This window comes from Rhincodon typus, chromosome 5 (genome assembly GCF_021869965.1).
Source record: "Rhincodon typus isolate 14 chromosome 5, sRhiTyp1.1, whole genome shotgun sequence".
Taxonomy (NCBI): Eukaryota; Metazoa; Chordata; class Chondrichthyes; order Orectolobiformes; family Rhincodontidae; genus Rhincodon; species Rhincodon typus.
The window spans coordinates 31766118-31782708 of NC_063336.1; the positions used below are offsets into that span (position 1 = coordinate 31766118).

At 42.1% G+C, this 16591-nt stretch overlaps 1 protein-coding gene and 1 long non-coding RNA gene across 5 annotated transcripts in view; one reads left to right on the top strand and one right to left on the bottom strand.

Moving 5' to 3' along the window:
- The window catches only part of LOC125483130, a 15144-nt gene extending 8583 nt beyond the window's left edge, over window positions 1–6561 (bottom strand). Inside the window, exon 1 of the long non-coding RNA XR_007262099.1 lies at window positions 6457–6561. This is a non-coding gene — a long non-coding RNA (uncharacterized LOC125483130). The remainder of the gene's footprint in view (window positions 1–6456) is intronic.
- An 86-nt stretch (window positions 6562–6647) lies between these two features.
- Window positions 6648–16591, top strand: part of bckdhb (branched chain keto acid dehydrogenase E1 subunit beta) — a 296601-nt gene continuing 286657 nt past the window's right edge. For all 4 annotated transcript variants that reach the window (XM_048596906.1, XM_048596905.1, XM_048596904.1 and 1 more), the window contains exons 1-2: window positions 6648–6792; window positions 12061–12138. In XM_048596906.1, the coding sequence (XP_048452863.1) occupies window positions 6648–6792; window positions 12061–12138 (223 nt within the window). The remainder of the gene's footprint in view (window positions 6793–12060; window positions 12139–16591) is intronic.

Here is a 16591-nt window from a genome sequence, read left to right on the forward strand (position 1 = left end):
CCTCCCACTCTCTCCCTATTTATTTCAAAACCCCCTTCCCCTCCCCCTTTTCTGATGAAGGGTCTAGGCCCGAAACGTCAGCCTCTCTGCTCCTATGATGTTGCTTGGCCTGCTGTGTTCATCCAGCCCTGCACCTTGTTGACTCCAGGATGGTATGTTGTCTCCCTGGTGCTAAGATCAAGGCTGTCTCAGAGCAGGTACAGGAAATTCCGAAGGGGGAGAGTGAACAGCCAGTGTCTAACACAAAAGCAAAATGGGTAAGAGGGCCAATCCGTGGCTTACAAAGGAAATTAGAGATAGTATCTGATCCAAGGAAGAAGCATACAGATTGACTGAGAAAAATACTATGTCTGAGGATTGGGAGCAGTTTAGAATTCAGCAAAGAGGGACCAAGGGATTGATTAAGAAGGGGAAAATACAGTACAAAAGCAAGCTCGCAGGAACATAAAGACTGACACTAAGAGTTTCTATAGGTAGGTGAAGAGAAAGAGATTAGTAAAACCAAATGTATGTCCCCTACAGACAGAAATTGGACAATGTATAATAGGGGACAAAGAAATGACTGAGTAACTGAATACTTACTTTGGTTTTGTCTTCACAAAAGAGGACACAAATCAGATACCAGAAATGTTGTAGAGTGCAAGATTTAGTGAGAGGAAAGAATTGAGGGAGATCAATATTATTAGAGAAATAGTGCTGAGAAAATTGATGGGATTGAAACCAGATAAATCCCCAGGGCCTGACAATTTACATTCCAGAGTACTTTAGGAAGTGTCTCTAGAAATAGTGGATGCATTGGTGGTCATCTTCCAGAACTCTATAGGCTCTGGAACAGTCCGTGCAGATTGGAGGGTTGCTAATGTCAATCCAATATTCAAAAAGGGAGGTAGCGAGAAAACAGGGAATTATAGGCCAGTAAGCCTAACATTGGTAATGGGGAAAATTCTCGAATCCATTATCAAGGACTTTATAAGGGAGCATTTAGAAAGTAGTGGCACGATCAGACAAAATCAGCATGGATTTATGAAGGGGAATCATGCTTGGCAAATCTGTTGGAATTCTATGAAGATGTAACCAGTAGAGTTGACAAGGGTGAGCCAGTCAATGTGGTATATTTGGACTTTCAGCAAGTGTTTGACAAAGTTCTGCATAAGAGATTATTGTGCAAGATTGAAGCGCACAGGATTGGGGAAAGTGTATTGAGATGGATAGAAAACTGGTTGGCAGACAGGAAACAAAGAGTAAGAATTAATAGGCCCTTTTCAAATGGGGTACCACAGGGATTGGGTGCTGGGACCCAAGCTATTCACAATATATATTAATAATTTGAATGAGGGACAAAAATGTAACGTCTCAAAGTTCGCAGATGATACCGAGTTGGGTGGGAGGATGAACTGTGATGAGAACGCAGAGATCCTTCAGCTTGATCTGGACAGTTTGGGTAATGGACAAATCAATGGCAGAGGCAGTATAATTTGGATAACTGTGAGGCTATTCACTTTGGAAGCAAAAACAAGAAGGCAGATTACTACCTGAATGGCTATAAATTGGGAGAGGGGAGTATGCAGCGGGACCTGGGTGTCCTTGTGTACAAGTCGCTGAAGGTAAGCATGCAGGTGCAGCAGGCAGCAAAGAAGGTAAATGGCATGTTGGCCTTCATTGCGAGGGGTTTTGAGTACAGGAGCAGAGATGTGTTGTTGCAGTTATACATGGCCTCGGTGAAGCTACACTTAGAATATTTTGTCCAGGTTTGGTCTCCTTTTCTGAGAAAGAATGCTCTTGCTTTCGCGGGAGTGCTGTGAAGGTTTACCAGGTTGATTCTGGGGATGGTAGGACTGACGTATAATGAGAGATTGACTACGTTAGGATTGTTTTCACTGGAGTTCAGACAAATGAGGGGATCTCATAGAGATTCATAAAATTCTAAAAGGACTGGACAGGGTAGATGCAGGGAAGTTGTTCCTAATGGCGAGTATGTCCAGTACCATGGGTCACAGTCTGAAGATTCATGGTAGACCATTTAGGATGGAGATGAGGAGACAATTGTTCACCTAAAGAGTGGTGAGCCTGTGGAATTCATTATCACAAGAAGTAGTTGACGCCAAAACATTGAACGTATTCAAGAGGCAGCTAGATATAGCACTTGGGGCAAATGGGATCAAAGGTTAGGGGGAGAGAGCAGGATTGATCAGCCATGATCGTGATGAATAGTACAGCAGGCTCGAAGGGCCGAATGGCCTCCTCCTACTCCTATGTTTCATCAAAAACATTTCCCATTGCTCCCTTGCTGGCCACAGCATCCTGTTGACCCTCTTCAGCAACACGGTTGAGTTCATGTGCAGCATCTATAGAGACGGTCAATACATGAGAGTTATGTCAGGCCTTAGTGAAGGCAACAAAGTGGGACAGCCTTTATAGTGAACTGAACACGGCCAACACTAATGCTGCACCAGTGTTTTCAAATAGTTCCTTGCAAGGTCAGTCACTGTGTTCAATTGCTGACTATCTGGGTCTAATTATGAATTAAAGAAAGATCACAAAGTAGGCCTGTAGAAATTGAACCAGAAACAGTTTATTATATGCCTTTACAGCTACACGTTCGGACCTAGACTGTCCCCCCGAGATTTCCCCCTCCCAACGACAGACATAACACCCCTTTCCCTTTATTTCAAAAGCTCATATTAAACGAACATATATACACCACAATTGTAAATATTATACAGACATTGTAGCCAACAAACGTACACAGTCAGGAATATTTACAAAAACATGCAAAACATGGGAGAACAACCACTCCTCCCCACTCTGCAAGCCATCCCTTCTTTATTCTACACTGATATGATTTGTCTTTCAGGGGAATGGTGGGTTCTAGAAGACCGTCTCCTAGGCTCAGGAGCTTGTTCTGGTGTAGTCTCCTAGACTTCTGGAAACTCCTGCTGTTCAGCAGGTTTCCTTCTCTGATTGGCTGCCGTTGTCCTGTGACACAGCTGCTGTATCCTCCCTGTGTATGACCAATGCTGGCTTGGAGACACATGACTTGTTGACACCACTGGTTCGATCCAGACTGGTTCTGAATTTTGAGAGATATTCTCCCATTGGTGAGGTGCGGCGGCCAGCTGGTCCACATGTCTCTTCCAGACCAGCTCATTTCTGGTCTGCACCATATACAACAATGGTCTTGTTTGAGCCACCACCCTTGCTAGAATCCATTTCTCCCCAGACATATAACTCCTGGCCAAGACGATCTCTTCTCTTTGAAATATCTTCAACTTTGAAGTTCCTGCCCTGGCCATCTGTCCTTCTTGATTTTACTCTACGGTCTCTCTGATCTTTCAGCTGCAGTAAAACAAACATGGTTCTCAGCTGATGGTTGAACATTAAGGACACCGTGAGCATTGGGTCTTTGTGTGTGGCGTGTTCCTATACTTGTTGAGGAACATGTTGATTTGCCGTCCTAGTGAACCCTCCATTTGTGAGGCTTCTTAAGGCCTGGTTCAGGGTTTGTACAAATCTCTCCACCTGGCCATTTATCACTGGGTGGCATCATGTCAATCTCTGACTCTCTCGAACTCTTTCGACACAAACTGTGGACCATTGTCACTCACAACTTGTTCAGGGTTCCTGAACCTTGCGAATATTTCATCCAGTCATTCTATTGTTGCTTCCACTGATACCAATTTCATTTCCCATGGCTTCTCAGCAGATGATAACATGCAGTCCACTCTCATCTTCAGAGGTCTAAGCCTCCGGGAGGATCACTGTGAACTCATTCACCTGTCCCAAAAGGATCAGCATCTTGTTGCCCCTAAATTTTTCTTGCTGTTTACTCTCTTATGACGCAGGAGAAAATGGCTCAGCGTTTCCATCATCCTAATCTGGTACCACACACAATAGGCTCATCCTACTGATGATGCACTGTGAAGCTCCCTGTTGCACTCGGGGTGCTACTTGGCCTCCATAGTTTGCTCTGGTACATTATCTGGAAACTCCTCACATTGCTGCTCTCAAATCTCCATGCTTCAGGCTCAGCCTGTTCAAGTTGCTGACCATTCTACTGTCGACGTTCATCTGTGCTCTCTCTGCTGCCAGGCGATCATTCATTCTCCTTCTGTTCAGAGTACGCAGTGGAACTGGATGGTTCAAGCCTGGATCAATGTAGAATCTGTACCTGCACACACTCAAGTTTGGTTGCAGAAAGTGGTGCTGGTTGTTTGCTGAGAATGGAGGCAGTACAAAGTAAGTTATACCTGATTCCCCAGTCTAATTTTGTGCAGTATGGATGCAGATATGTCTTGAGAGAAGAAGATAGATCTTTCAGATTTGCCTGCTGTGCAGTTTGGAAAGAACATTATTGATGGCCTAACTTCAATGTGCCAAGGCCTGACATGCACCATCCCTTTGCCCAGCTGAAATTTATTGAGCAACTAGCTCCATTGACATTTACCACAACATCCTTTCCTAGCTGAATATGGCTGCCCACGTGCCCAATGCCTGGTTGAAACTAACTACAGCATCCTAATTTTGTTGGGGCCCTCTGGAAGCAGGAAATGCACAACTATTACATACAGTACATGTGCATTGAGCAGTTAGGAATGTTACTGCTGAATAAATGAGAGCTAGGTAGAGCTTCAGATATTAACCTGCAGTGAAGGATAGGGCACCAAAAGGTGAATGTACTTTCCTGTAGCTAGCACCATCTTGACCTCATATTCAGGTAAGAAGTAAAACATTATAACCTGTATGAAGAGATAACACAGTGTGGAGCTGGAGGAGCACAGCAAGCCAGGCAGCATCAGAGGAGCAGGAAGGTTGATGTTTCGGGTCAGGACCCTTCTCCTCCAGCTCCATACTGTGCTATCTCTGACCCCAACATCAGCAGTTCTTACTATCTCTTAACCTGTGTGAAATTGCTCTGCTGCTTCATTTAAATCCCCTTGTTTCTCCAGAGATTAGCAATCAACTGGCCAACATCTGTGTCAGTTTTAAGCAAACTGCACTAAAAGCCAGCTTTCCCATCACTGCAGCATTCAGTTTGATTGGGGTGATCAGGTATTAACAGGCATCTGCAAGTGATGAGCAAGGTGCAGGCCACAACGGATGCTGCTCAGGTTAGTTTCAGCTGGGCGCGTGGCCCTTAGGCTTCCTGGAGAGGATGTGGTACATTGTTTCAGCTGTGCATTAGGCACATAGACAGTCATACACAGTCTTGGTCTTGGTCTTGCCACACGTATAGTCTTATAGATAAACTTGTATAGTGGAATGTAGTGCTCAAAAAATGCAGCAAATTTTACTTGCCAGTGCCAAAAATGTAACTTCCAATTTGTCTTTGTTCATAAAAGTACATGAGAGGCCTGGAGAAGATGCAAAGAAAACAGCTCCATAGTCTGATAGACAGTGCTAAATCAGGGCTTCCCAGCTATGGTTCAGGGGCCACAGCAGTGGACCCACCTCTCTATGTTTGAGTGGCCTGTGAATAAGATGCCCCCTCCATCAACAATGGTCTCACTTGATTTGGAGGCAAGAGCAATGTCCCTGTGTATCGACACAGATGACAAACAATGGAGCAGAAGGTACAGTCCCTGACTCGAGTTGCGGGATGTCACAGCCATAATCATTTACCAAAAAAGTAGAATGAAACAGCTACTGCATCTCAATTGCCTTCTCCAGATGCAGTTCTGAACAAATTATTGTGTAAATTTTTTTAATGCCAAAATATCAATTACTACTTTAATTCCTGCATTCATCTAGGTAAGAAGAGAATTGAAAAACTTTATGTTTTTGTCTCTTGTTGCAGCACAACCTTCATCGACAAACACTGTTTGCAGCTTCAAGATATCACGGAAAAGGTCCATCCATACCCCTCTCTTTCTGTCTTTCCACTACTACTCTCTCCACAGAATTTTTACAGTACAGAAGGAGCCCATTTAACTCATTGTGTCTGCACCAGTCCTCTTCCCTAGTGCTACTCCCTTGCCTTTTCGCCATATCCTTATGCACCATTTCTAGCCAAAGAAATTATCTAAAGCCCTTTTGAATTCCTCAATTGAAACTGCCTCCACCACATTTCCAGGCAGTGCATTCTACACACTAATGACTCACTGTGTGAAAAAGTTTCTTTTCTTGACATCATCCTTGTTTGCTTTGCACATCACTTTAAATCTATGCTCCATCCGACTTGCTTCTTTTACAAATAGGAACAACTTCATCCTATCCACACCATCCAGCCTGCTACAGGTTCTGAAAAATCTCTACCAGATCTCCCTGTAGTTTCTTCTCTCCAAGAATAGTCCCAACCTCTTCAATCTATCCTTAATACTGAAATTTCTCATTCCTGTCAATCTCTTCAGCACTTTCTCCAAAGCATTCACATCTTTCCCATAGTGTAGCGCCCACAACTGTAGACTTTACTGCAGCTGAGGCCGAACAAGTGTCTCGTACAAGGTCGACATCACCTACCTGCTCTTGTACTCTTACGCCTCCATGGACTCCCTCTGTCTCCCCTTCCCCTCATTCCTGCTCTTATCCCTTGAGGAACTACAGCGACCAGAATGCACTGCGGCCGACATAACGTCCTACATCCTGGTGAGCGCCGATGACGGCAGAAGGGAGCCAGCAGCGGTGTTACCGTCTGCTGGACGAGGCGGAAGATGGCGGCTGTGGCTGTGCTGGGTCTGGCGAGAACGGCGCTTCACCGCAATGGCGCGAGGCTGGTGCAAGCGGCAGTGATGACAACGGCCCAACGGTCGGTGGCGCATTTCACCTTCGTGCCGGAGCCTGAGCCCGCTCAGTACGGTGAGAGCGGTGGGGGAGGGCTGGTCTGGGCTGGTCTGGTCTGTCTTACCAGCCCGGGTGAGAGGACATAACTCTGGGTGACCTCCCTCTCACTCACTGCATGGAATCAATGACATGATGATAGGGCAAGGGTCTCTTCTAACAACACACGGGAGACAGAGCCATGAAAGGAAGGAGTTTTGACAGTGCAAGAGACGCAGTGCCCAGTGTATCCTGATGCAAGTTCGGTCGACCCAAGACTGTTGGCTCTTTCTGTGAACTTTGTGAACATTTCCTTGTTTGCAGCACACTGCAACTGGCTTTTAAACCTGCCCCTGCTCCATTGACAATATGGTCCGTCACTATTTATGAAAAGAGAGACCTGTTGGCCAAGCTCATCAGGACGGAATGTGGAAGAGGAAAAGCTTCGGCAGTACGTCTCTCTTTTCATCAATATTCAAGCTCTGTACTACCAAGCAACTGTTAATCTGATCCTCCCAGGCGTGTAACCCTGTGGTAGTTACTCACAGCGTGTAACTATCATGATTATACTGTGATAGGAGCCTTCACTCTCAGAAAGTGCCGCACAGTCAATGCAAATATTATTTGTGTAAATATTGCAATGTAAGGGAACACAACAGCACTCTGCTCGTAATAAAGTGTAACAAACTGCTGTGAGTCAGTCTCTGATTTTGCTAGTCTTGAGCTCAAGGGGACCCGTCAGGTTGGTGAAGTTCCAGTCCAGATTCGATAATCTCTGCTTCATAGGTGAGATTCCTACCTGCTAGCCAATGCTTAGTTAAGCACATTGTGGTTTCTGCACTGGTAGCTATACTGTGGACAAAAACATTATGCCCTAGTTACAAGAGAATTGTAGGGAAGAGGATATACATTTTGAACATACTTTCTGAGATCTCAAGAAGACATTTAGCACCATCAACAGAACAGAACTCTACATGATTTTGGCTATCTATGGATCCTCTGTCTCAGTTGTGTGTTCAATGTCAACACACTTTGTACTGTAAATTTGTCTCCACTTTCATCAATTTGAGTGAAGAATTTATTCCTCAGAGCACCTCCCAGTTGCGAACCATTTCAACTCCCCCTCCCATTCCTCAGACGACATGTCCATCCTGGGCCTCCTGCAGTGCCACAACGATGCTACCCGAAGGTTGCAGGAACAGCAACTCATATCCCGCTTGGGAACCCTGCAGCCCAATGGTATCAATGTGGATTTCACAAGCTTCAAAATCTCCCCTCCCCCTACTGCATCCCAAAACCAGCCCAGCTCATCCCCACCTCCCTAACCTGTCCTTCCTCCCACCTATCCCCTCCTCCCACCTCAAGCCCCACCCCCATCTCCTACCTACCAACCTCATCCCGCCCCCTTGACCTGTCTGTCCACCCTGGACTGACTTATCTCCTCCCTCCCTCCCCACCTACACTCACCTTTACTGGCTCCATCCCCGCCTCTTTGACCTGTCTGTCTCCTCTCCACCTAACTTCTCCTCTATCCATCTTCTATCCGCCTCGCCCTCTATCCCTATTTATTTCAGAACCCCCTTCCCCTCCCCCATTTCTGAAGAAGGGTCTAGGCCCGAAACGTCAGCCTTCCTGTTCCTCTGACGCTGCTTGGCCTGCTGTGTTCATCCAGCTCTACACCTTGTTACCCTGCTTCTCATAGCTCCACTATATTTGATCTCTTCTTTATGCTCCTAACCTTTGCTTTCCCTGTGGTTATGGAGGGAGTCCACTTTCATCACCTTGGACAGCAAGCTTGACAGTATATCAAAACTGAAAGTGAAGGCTAAGTACATTGTGGTCCAACTATTCTACACTGTTGCTGTGCTAGACTCCCAGATGGAAACTGAACTACCAGGACTGATGGACAGTCTCTCACGTGTCTGAACTTGTTCTCCTTGATTGTAAGTATAGAAAAAAACTGCGATCATGGAATGTAGTGTTGAATCTCCACCCTGGTCTCACTAAATGACACCGTGCTGGAAGCAGTCAGCAAATTCAGTCATCTCAGGCTCGTGGTGACAGACAATCTGTCCCTTGATGCAAAACTTGATATACACCTGGCTACCGTTGTTGGCTGACTCTTAAAATACATGCAGAGTAATATCTAGTGATGCTTAGGACAAAGTTGATGGTTTATGGCCCCTGTGTTCTCAGCTCCTTGTTGTACGGTTGTGAAACAGTGATGGCACAGCTATCAAGAAAAGATAGTGAAGTTTTACTTCATTCAGCATCTGTTGCACATTTTGGGTATACCGTTGCAGGACAAAATCATGGATTTGGCAGTCCTTTTGAAGGCAGGGCTCCCAAGTTTGTGAGCGCTTGTCAAACAAAGGTTGCCAGATTGGCTTGGGTACACTTACAGGCTAGAAGATAGTTATGCACCGAAGGTGTTGTATGGTGAGATAGCCAGAGCCAGATGACCATTATATTTAAAGCTCCGCTTCAAGGATACTTGCCAGTGGGAGTCCACCTGGGAGCCCCTAATGGATGCCAGAGGAAAATTGTTCCAATTCATGTGTCACCACCAGGACCAGGTGTTACATGAGCTTGACAACAGACACCAATGCTGAAAACAACTGACAACCACGCTTGATAGCTTCATGTGCAGTAAGTGTGACAGAGCCTGCCTCTTGAGGACTGGCATCTTTAGCAATTAGCAGGTACACCATATGAAGGCATCTCATTTGAAATGGATTGTTTGCTATGTGTCTATCATCTGTCTTTGTTGGAATAATATTGTCACCACTGAACGATGCTGCACCGCTGCTGACGAAGCCAAGGATAATAGTTTAACTTCAGGACTGTGTTACCACGCCGTAATTAAAGTCATTAGATGACGTGGATTTGTTCTCAATTCAATGAGGTTTGAAACTCCTCATGTAAAGATAGCCAGCCTGTGGGTTGCAAATGGATTCTGTTCCCGACTCCATTTGCAAGCTGATTTATATGCAAGCTGGCACACAATGCAGGACAATATAAAGCAGTTGTTCATAACTAGAGGAAATGTGTTTATGTTGAATATTTAAAATTACCTGTCTGTATGGGATCACATATATGTGTGAGTGTTTGTAAGCTGGGAGCCCCCCGTATATCAGAGTTTTCAATGTATTTTGTTCACGCCAGGCTCACCTAACCAGTTTCCATTCCAAAAGTTTCAGTTCATTCAAATCTCTGCTTGTATCATATCATGCCCAAATACAGCTCACTCATCTCTCTGTCATGTCAATCTGCACTGGCTTCTAGTTTCCCAGTGCATCAAATTTGAAAGTCTCATCCTTATGCTTAAATTCATTCATGATTTTTTTTTACAATCCTCTACAGTCTTATAGTCCCCAGATCCCATATTGCTATGATAGAAGTCTCTCATGTATTCCACCTGTATCACTGGTAATGAACTCAAGTGCCATGGTCTGGAGTTCCCTTCTCTGCACTTATTGATTGATTTTAACAATTGCATTACTTTTCTTATATTTTAATATAGCTATTGGTCATTATGCAGAAGGGAATGTATTACCCATCACCAACCTTATTTCTTATTCTAAAATATTAAATGATAACTTAGATTTGAAAGGTTTACTTGAAACCAAGTAACCAGGAAGAAACAGCAAAATAATAATACAGTTCTGGACATGTATTCCAGATGTGAAGCAGATTGAACTTACTATGAACCACATGGAGTAGTAGGCTGGTGACTGATGTCATATTGCAGAGTTGTGTAGAATTCATCGTTATCTGAAAATTGTTTTAAAAATAATGACTTTGAAACATATCCAAAAGCCTATGCTTTTTTTTCCCCTTTTTACTCCTTTCCTCCCTCCAGGAGGCTTTAATCTAGCGTGAGCACTAACAGGGAATTTAGAGTGGAGCTGCAAACAAGAATTTTGTCATATAGTAGCATGCAAATCCAGGATCCCTTTAAAAACATTAAGGAGATCAGTGGTGGAATGATATGAGACAAACAGGAGAGTGGTGTAAATTGACCAGTAGGTGTTATCTTTTCATTTTCTGAGTGCAGAAGGGAGATGGAGGGCTTGGTGATGTGGTGCAATGAGAACAACCTCTATCTCAACATTGGCAAAACTAAAGAATTGATCATTGACTTCAGAATAAAAGGAGGAGAACGCACCCCTATCTAATCAAAGGAACTGAGGTTGAGAGGGTGGAGAGCGTCAAGTTCCTTGGAGTGACAATAACCGGCAACTTGTCTTGGACTTCCCACTTAGATGCGATAGTCAAGAAGGCACAGCAATGCCTCTGCTTCCTCAGGCGGCTCAGGAAATTTGGTATGTCCATAAGGACCCTCACCGACTTCTAGAGATGCACAATTGAAAACATGCTGTCCGGTTGCACAAATGCCTGGTATGGCAACTGCTCTGCCCAGGACCATAAGAAACTACAAAAGGTGGTGTGCACAGCCCAGACCATCACAGAAGCCAACCTTCCATCTATAGACACCATTTACACTGCTCACTGTCACAGAAAGGCTGCCAACATCATCAAAGACCCATTGTACCCCAATAATGATCTCCTACAACCTCTTCTGTATCTTCAGGCAGAACATACAGAAGCCTGAACACGCACCAGCAGGTTCTGGAACAGCTTCTTCCTGGCTTTTATTAGACTGACGAATGGACTCTCTAGCCTCAAATAATGCTGATCTTGCTAATGTTGTCCTCACCAAGTGCATGCTTTGTGCAATGTAACCTGTGTGCCTCTGTCTAAGTCTTTTTGATCTGTACATCCTTGCTTACTATGATATGCCTGTACTGCTTGTAAACAAAGCTTTTTCACTGTACTTCGGTACACGTGAAATAAATCAATCAATCAATTTGCTGTCATGAGCGTGCATTTACTTTTTCACCAAAAATTGATTCATTACATCTTGTGTATGCCACATTACAGATGCCTTTCTATGTTTTCAAAATAGTTAACAATCTTTGCATAAAGCAGTCATTGCATTAATGGAAGTGACAAGTTGACTTTTTTCAAGAACTTTCATTGGTAAATCAAAAGCTTTCGCATCAGCTCACTGATCTATTAATCCATGAACAAGAAATTGTTGTGAAAGTAAAAAGTATTTCTGAAATGATATGCTGGAAGTAAAAAATGACAACGTTTCATATTTTCTCCTTCCTCAGGACAATAAAACATTATTAAAAAATTGGATTCACGAACAATGTGATCTAAAGTCATTATTCTGTGTTGAAAAACTGGAATATTTATCAGAGAGATTTGTAATGAAAACAAATTGTATTTTTTTTGAAGGTCCAACTCAGAAGATGAACCTTTTTCAATCAATTACAAGTGCCTTGGACAATGTTTTGGCAAAAGATCCAACTGCAGGTATGTAACTTCTCTTTGTTTTCTTTATTAGGGTGTGGGATGCGGCTGGTTAATAGATGGAAATAAAATGAGGATACGTTCTTCATCAGATCTTCTAGATCTATTCCCTGCTTTTTAAAATGGTTTATGGTGGAACCTTCATGCATTAATGCAATCTAGCATTGGCTCTGAAGCAAACCGTTGGGTATTCTAGGGCATTATGTTTGTGTCTTGCTCTTCAAGCCCTTGGAAATAGTGATATTTTAGGTAGCTTAATTTGAGGCCTGGCCCATTCTATAAGAGGGGGAAGAAGCCCTGTATTTATTTATTTCTGTATGCATGTATCTCCCTACTTTTTCTGCCACGCCATTTTAGCATATAGATTGATAGGCCCAGACTTCCACAGTGAAAATCCCTAAAATTTGGAAGTCCTGCCCATGTTGTGTACAGCTCAGGTTTCACGACAATAATTCATGGAGGTATTTTAATTGGCTAGTTATTAGCTATCTACATTTAAATCCCATTTTGCTATCCCCACTATCCAGAATGAGCAAAGCAGACCAGACATTTTATTTGTGCATTTTCTTGGATGGCTTTCAAAGAACTAAGGTATTCCTCTAGATGTGGTCTCTGAGATGTCGTGTACTTTGAATAAGCGAGGTGGTAAGTGATTGAGAGGAGTTTAAGCAGACCCAGTTCCCTGATGGATTGTTAAAACTATAAATGAATGTGCTTAAAAGTTGTGTACACCTATTAGAACTGTCAAAGCTGACAAGGAACAAAAGGATGAGTATAAAGGCATGGGTTTACATTAATCTTGTGAGCATCATGGGCTGGGTATAGGAACTTAGGATGGCATGGTGGATATGAAGAGTTATGCAGATGCGTGCAGGGCATTAGGTGGCATGGAGCATATGAGGAAAACAGATGGTATTAGGGTGGCATTATGTCTAAGAGGTGGCATATGGGTGGGTAGTAATGCTTAAAGTGGCATGGATCAGCAGGAATGTGTGTGTGTGGGAGAGAGAAAGATGGGTATGAGGAGTGGCTGGAGGCCTGTAGTTGGTTTCACTTCTTTTTCAAAATTAATTTTCCTTTGGAGTATTTTGTTGCATAGAGGCAGGCTTTGCACCCAACATGTGTTTGCAGCCTGCAGCCTCTGCTGTCATCTGAGATTGTTAGGCTCACCTCTTGGGGAATACTACCAATCCTCACGAAAATACAACCTCTTTAGTTTGTTTTTCTTGTGTAGGTTTTGCAGAAGTGGAAAGTGACCCTTTGGGATTCACAGTGTTGGCTTATGTTGAAGGCCAGTTGTAAAAGTAGGAAGCCACAATTTTTAGAAAAAGAATATAGACATGATACTTAAAATGTATTTTTTCATTTATGCATTTTGTCTGTTAATTTATTTGCTGGTTTTGTCAAAGTGACATCAAAAATCTAAGTTATGCTATTGTAGATACAGATGAATTAATTTTGAAATTGGATATAGGTAATTGCATTTATATGTCTTGTGTCTTATAATTGTTACTATTGATAACAAGCTATTACATGCTTCTGGTGTTACAGGAAAAACTGGCTTCACAAATTACAACTTTTCCCTCTTCCAATTGTTGCCTATCGGAAATTTTTAGTTTGTTTCCTGTTCTTCCTTCAAATTGTGACACACCCTCATCGTTGTCACCCTTGTACTGCTCTCACCTGAACAACAAGCTAAAAATAATCTACTCAAGTTTGTTGTCAAAATTATAACAAGATTTTTGGGGCTCGTTACTTGTGCATAAACAACTTGGGAAGAAGACAGATGTGTGGTGAACATGAATATCCAGAAATTGCTGTCTGAGAAGTGCCATTTCAACTCTGTGCCACATGCTAGTGAGACTAGAAATAAAAAGTTGTGGAAAATCAATGCATGGGTGGACATGTTGCAGGAGGGAGGGAGGCCTTCAGGTTTTTGGGAAATTTGGACCAGTTCTGTGGAAGAGGCACTAATTCCAAAAGGGCAGGGTACACCTCAACAAGAACTAATGCTCTTACAGGAAGGTTCACAAAAAATAGTTGGGTAGGATTTAAATAAAATTGTGAGAGAGATGAGCACTAGCATATAGAAGTAGAAAAGAGGAATAATACATGTGAGAATATTGCATAGTACCCCAGAAGAAAGTACAGTAGTATCATATTAGATAGGATTATGCTAGAAGAATTGTGGTGAATTCAAAAATGGTGAAGATGAGGTGCTTAATGTTCAAGGACACCAACTGCTAGGAAAGAGTGAGGAAGGAATAAAAATGTGGTGTGGTGATTAATAACAATGTAGTGTCCTAGACAGGACAAGGCCAGAGTTCGGTTGGTTAGAGTTGAAAAGCCAAAAAGATACAGTCATGCAACTGGGGTATTCTGTGGTCCTCTAAGTAGTGCACGTGGTAGAGATGGAGCAGATCTACCTGAAATGTTCCTTGTTAGCTAATTTAAACGAACGAGTAGGACACCCCCTTCAATCAGTTCAAAAGAATACAAGTTGATTATGTTTTGTGATATGATTGGTTGCACATTTTTCTATTTTGTAGCAATGTATAAAAATATTATAGGAAAACAAAATAATTCCTTCTGAAATTCTATTTATTGGAAGCCGTTCCCAGTAACCATTTCCTCCTAATTAGAATTGCAATTCCTTTGTTCACGAAGGATTTTAGAGACAAGAGGACAAAAGACTACTTGCCGTGTTTGCTTTTAGTAGTTTTCTGCACTCGCATTTCTTGGCATACAAAATCACTTCAAGGTTGTGTCAAAAAATCTGCGTATGTGTCACACATGGTGCACATGCAGATTATATTGACATATCATTTTGGTTATGCCACATTATTTTTAACTGATTTTTATTTGACGGGAAGAGTAGCTTCAAGAAAAGTAATGTAAAGTTGCAAAGCCTGTTACGTTCTAGTGTATTCAGAGAGAAATTGATATTTTTGTCACATCAGTGACAAAGCTGTTCATACAGAGCAAATAAAATGTGGTAAAGGAAGCTGTACAACTTAGTTTCATTTTTGTTTAAAAGTTTATTGAATTAATCTTTCATGGTTTTTGATCAGAATACCACAGTGGCAGATTTTGTCAGTGTAACAATTCGTACATTAATTCTTTATGCTCAAATTTATGATGCTGTAAACTAGCAGATCTCCTATTGTGTTGTGTATACTGAGTTGGGGAACACGCCATTTTACAAGAGGATGCTTTTGGGGCCACTGATTTATAGTCAAATGTTTCATCACTTTATATTTTGAGATTTTTCTGTTTTAATTAGCTTTGACATTGAATTTGGCAAAATATATCTTGTGAATTCATTTGCGGCATTTGTAATGCTTGTATACAAAAACTACTGACATTTATTTTTATTCGTTTACCTGTATTTATTTTTTATAAGAATGCACACGTTCTGTGATGCTATTACTTAATATCTTGGGGATTTCTGTGTAGCTTAGTACGCTGGGTGTGATTTTGGATTTTGTTCGCATTGTGGGAACAGCTTTAGGATTGCAACATTAATCTTGTGAAATCTCAGCGCCAGGAAATTTGACAATGCTGGGGCAGGGCTAGATTGTAAGATATTATTCACTGGTAGATCCTTGTGGGCTTTCCATAGGGCAAAGGCAGGTTCCGATGGTACTATATATTGTACGTTTCTAATAGATCTCAGCAAAGACTCAATTTTTTTGTTGTTTCCTGAAAAATTACTGTTTTCTTAGATAATTAAATATTAGAGCTGTATAATAAATGCGCAGATCCTGTCACTCTCAAGCCGAGTAAGCGCATGGTGGCTATTTTAATAATGTTATCTCTTGTAACCTGGAAAAGTCAATGTATAATTTTAAAACCCCTTAGTGATTTTTTGAAATGGATATTACATCCTTTAAATGGCCAGCCTTCTGTTATGAATGACGGGAGGATGCACTGCAAATCCACCATCAGTACTCAACGAGATGTATTAAAATCTACCTGTCGTCTTTAATCACCAAACCTGTTTATTTGTTTCTCCTTTTTTGCTGCAAACGAGACTTTCACCAGGTTTCTTCAATAAGTTCAAAAATAACTTGTTTATTATAAAGAAAGTTAATCTTCAGACAAGTGGCAAAACTGGTTATCAACTAAGCTGCAATACAGAATTAAACTAGATCCCCTAAGTTCCAAACAGACACATTCACGTATGAACAAGACAAGACAATGTGGCTCTGTGTAGCTGTTACAAATTTAGAAAAATAAGCAAAGAAAGGAACAACATTGGTGTGTCAAGGGTTCAAATTCAGAAGAGAGAATGGGTTAACATCTCGCAGTTCTGTTGACTCCCTGTCAACGAGCCCCACTTGCTGATTGTCAAAGAATAATAGAAAATCTTCAATGAGATTTCAGATTCAAATGTGAAACAGGAATTATGATGTTTGAAACTTTATCTGGAATTCAAAATACTTCACAAGAGAGA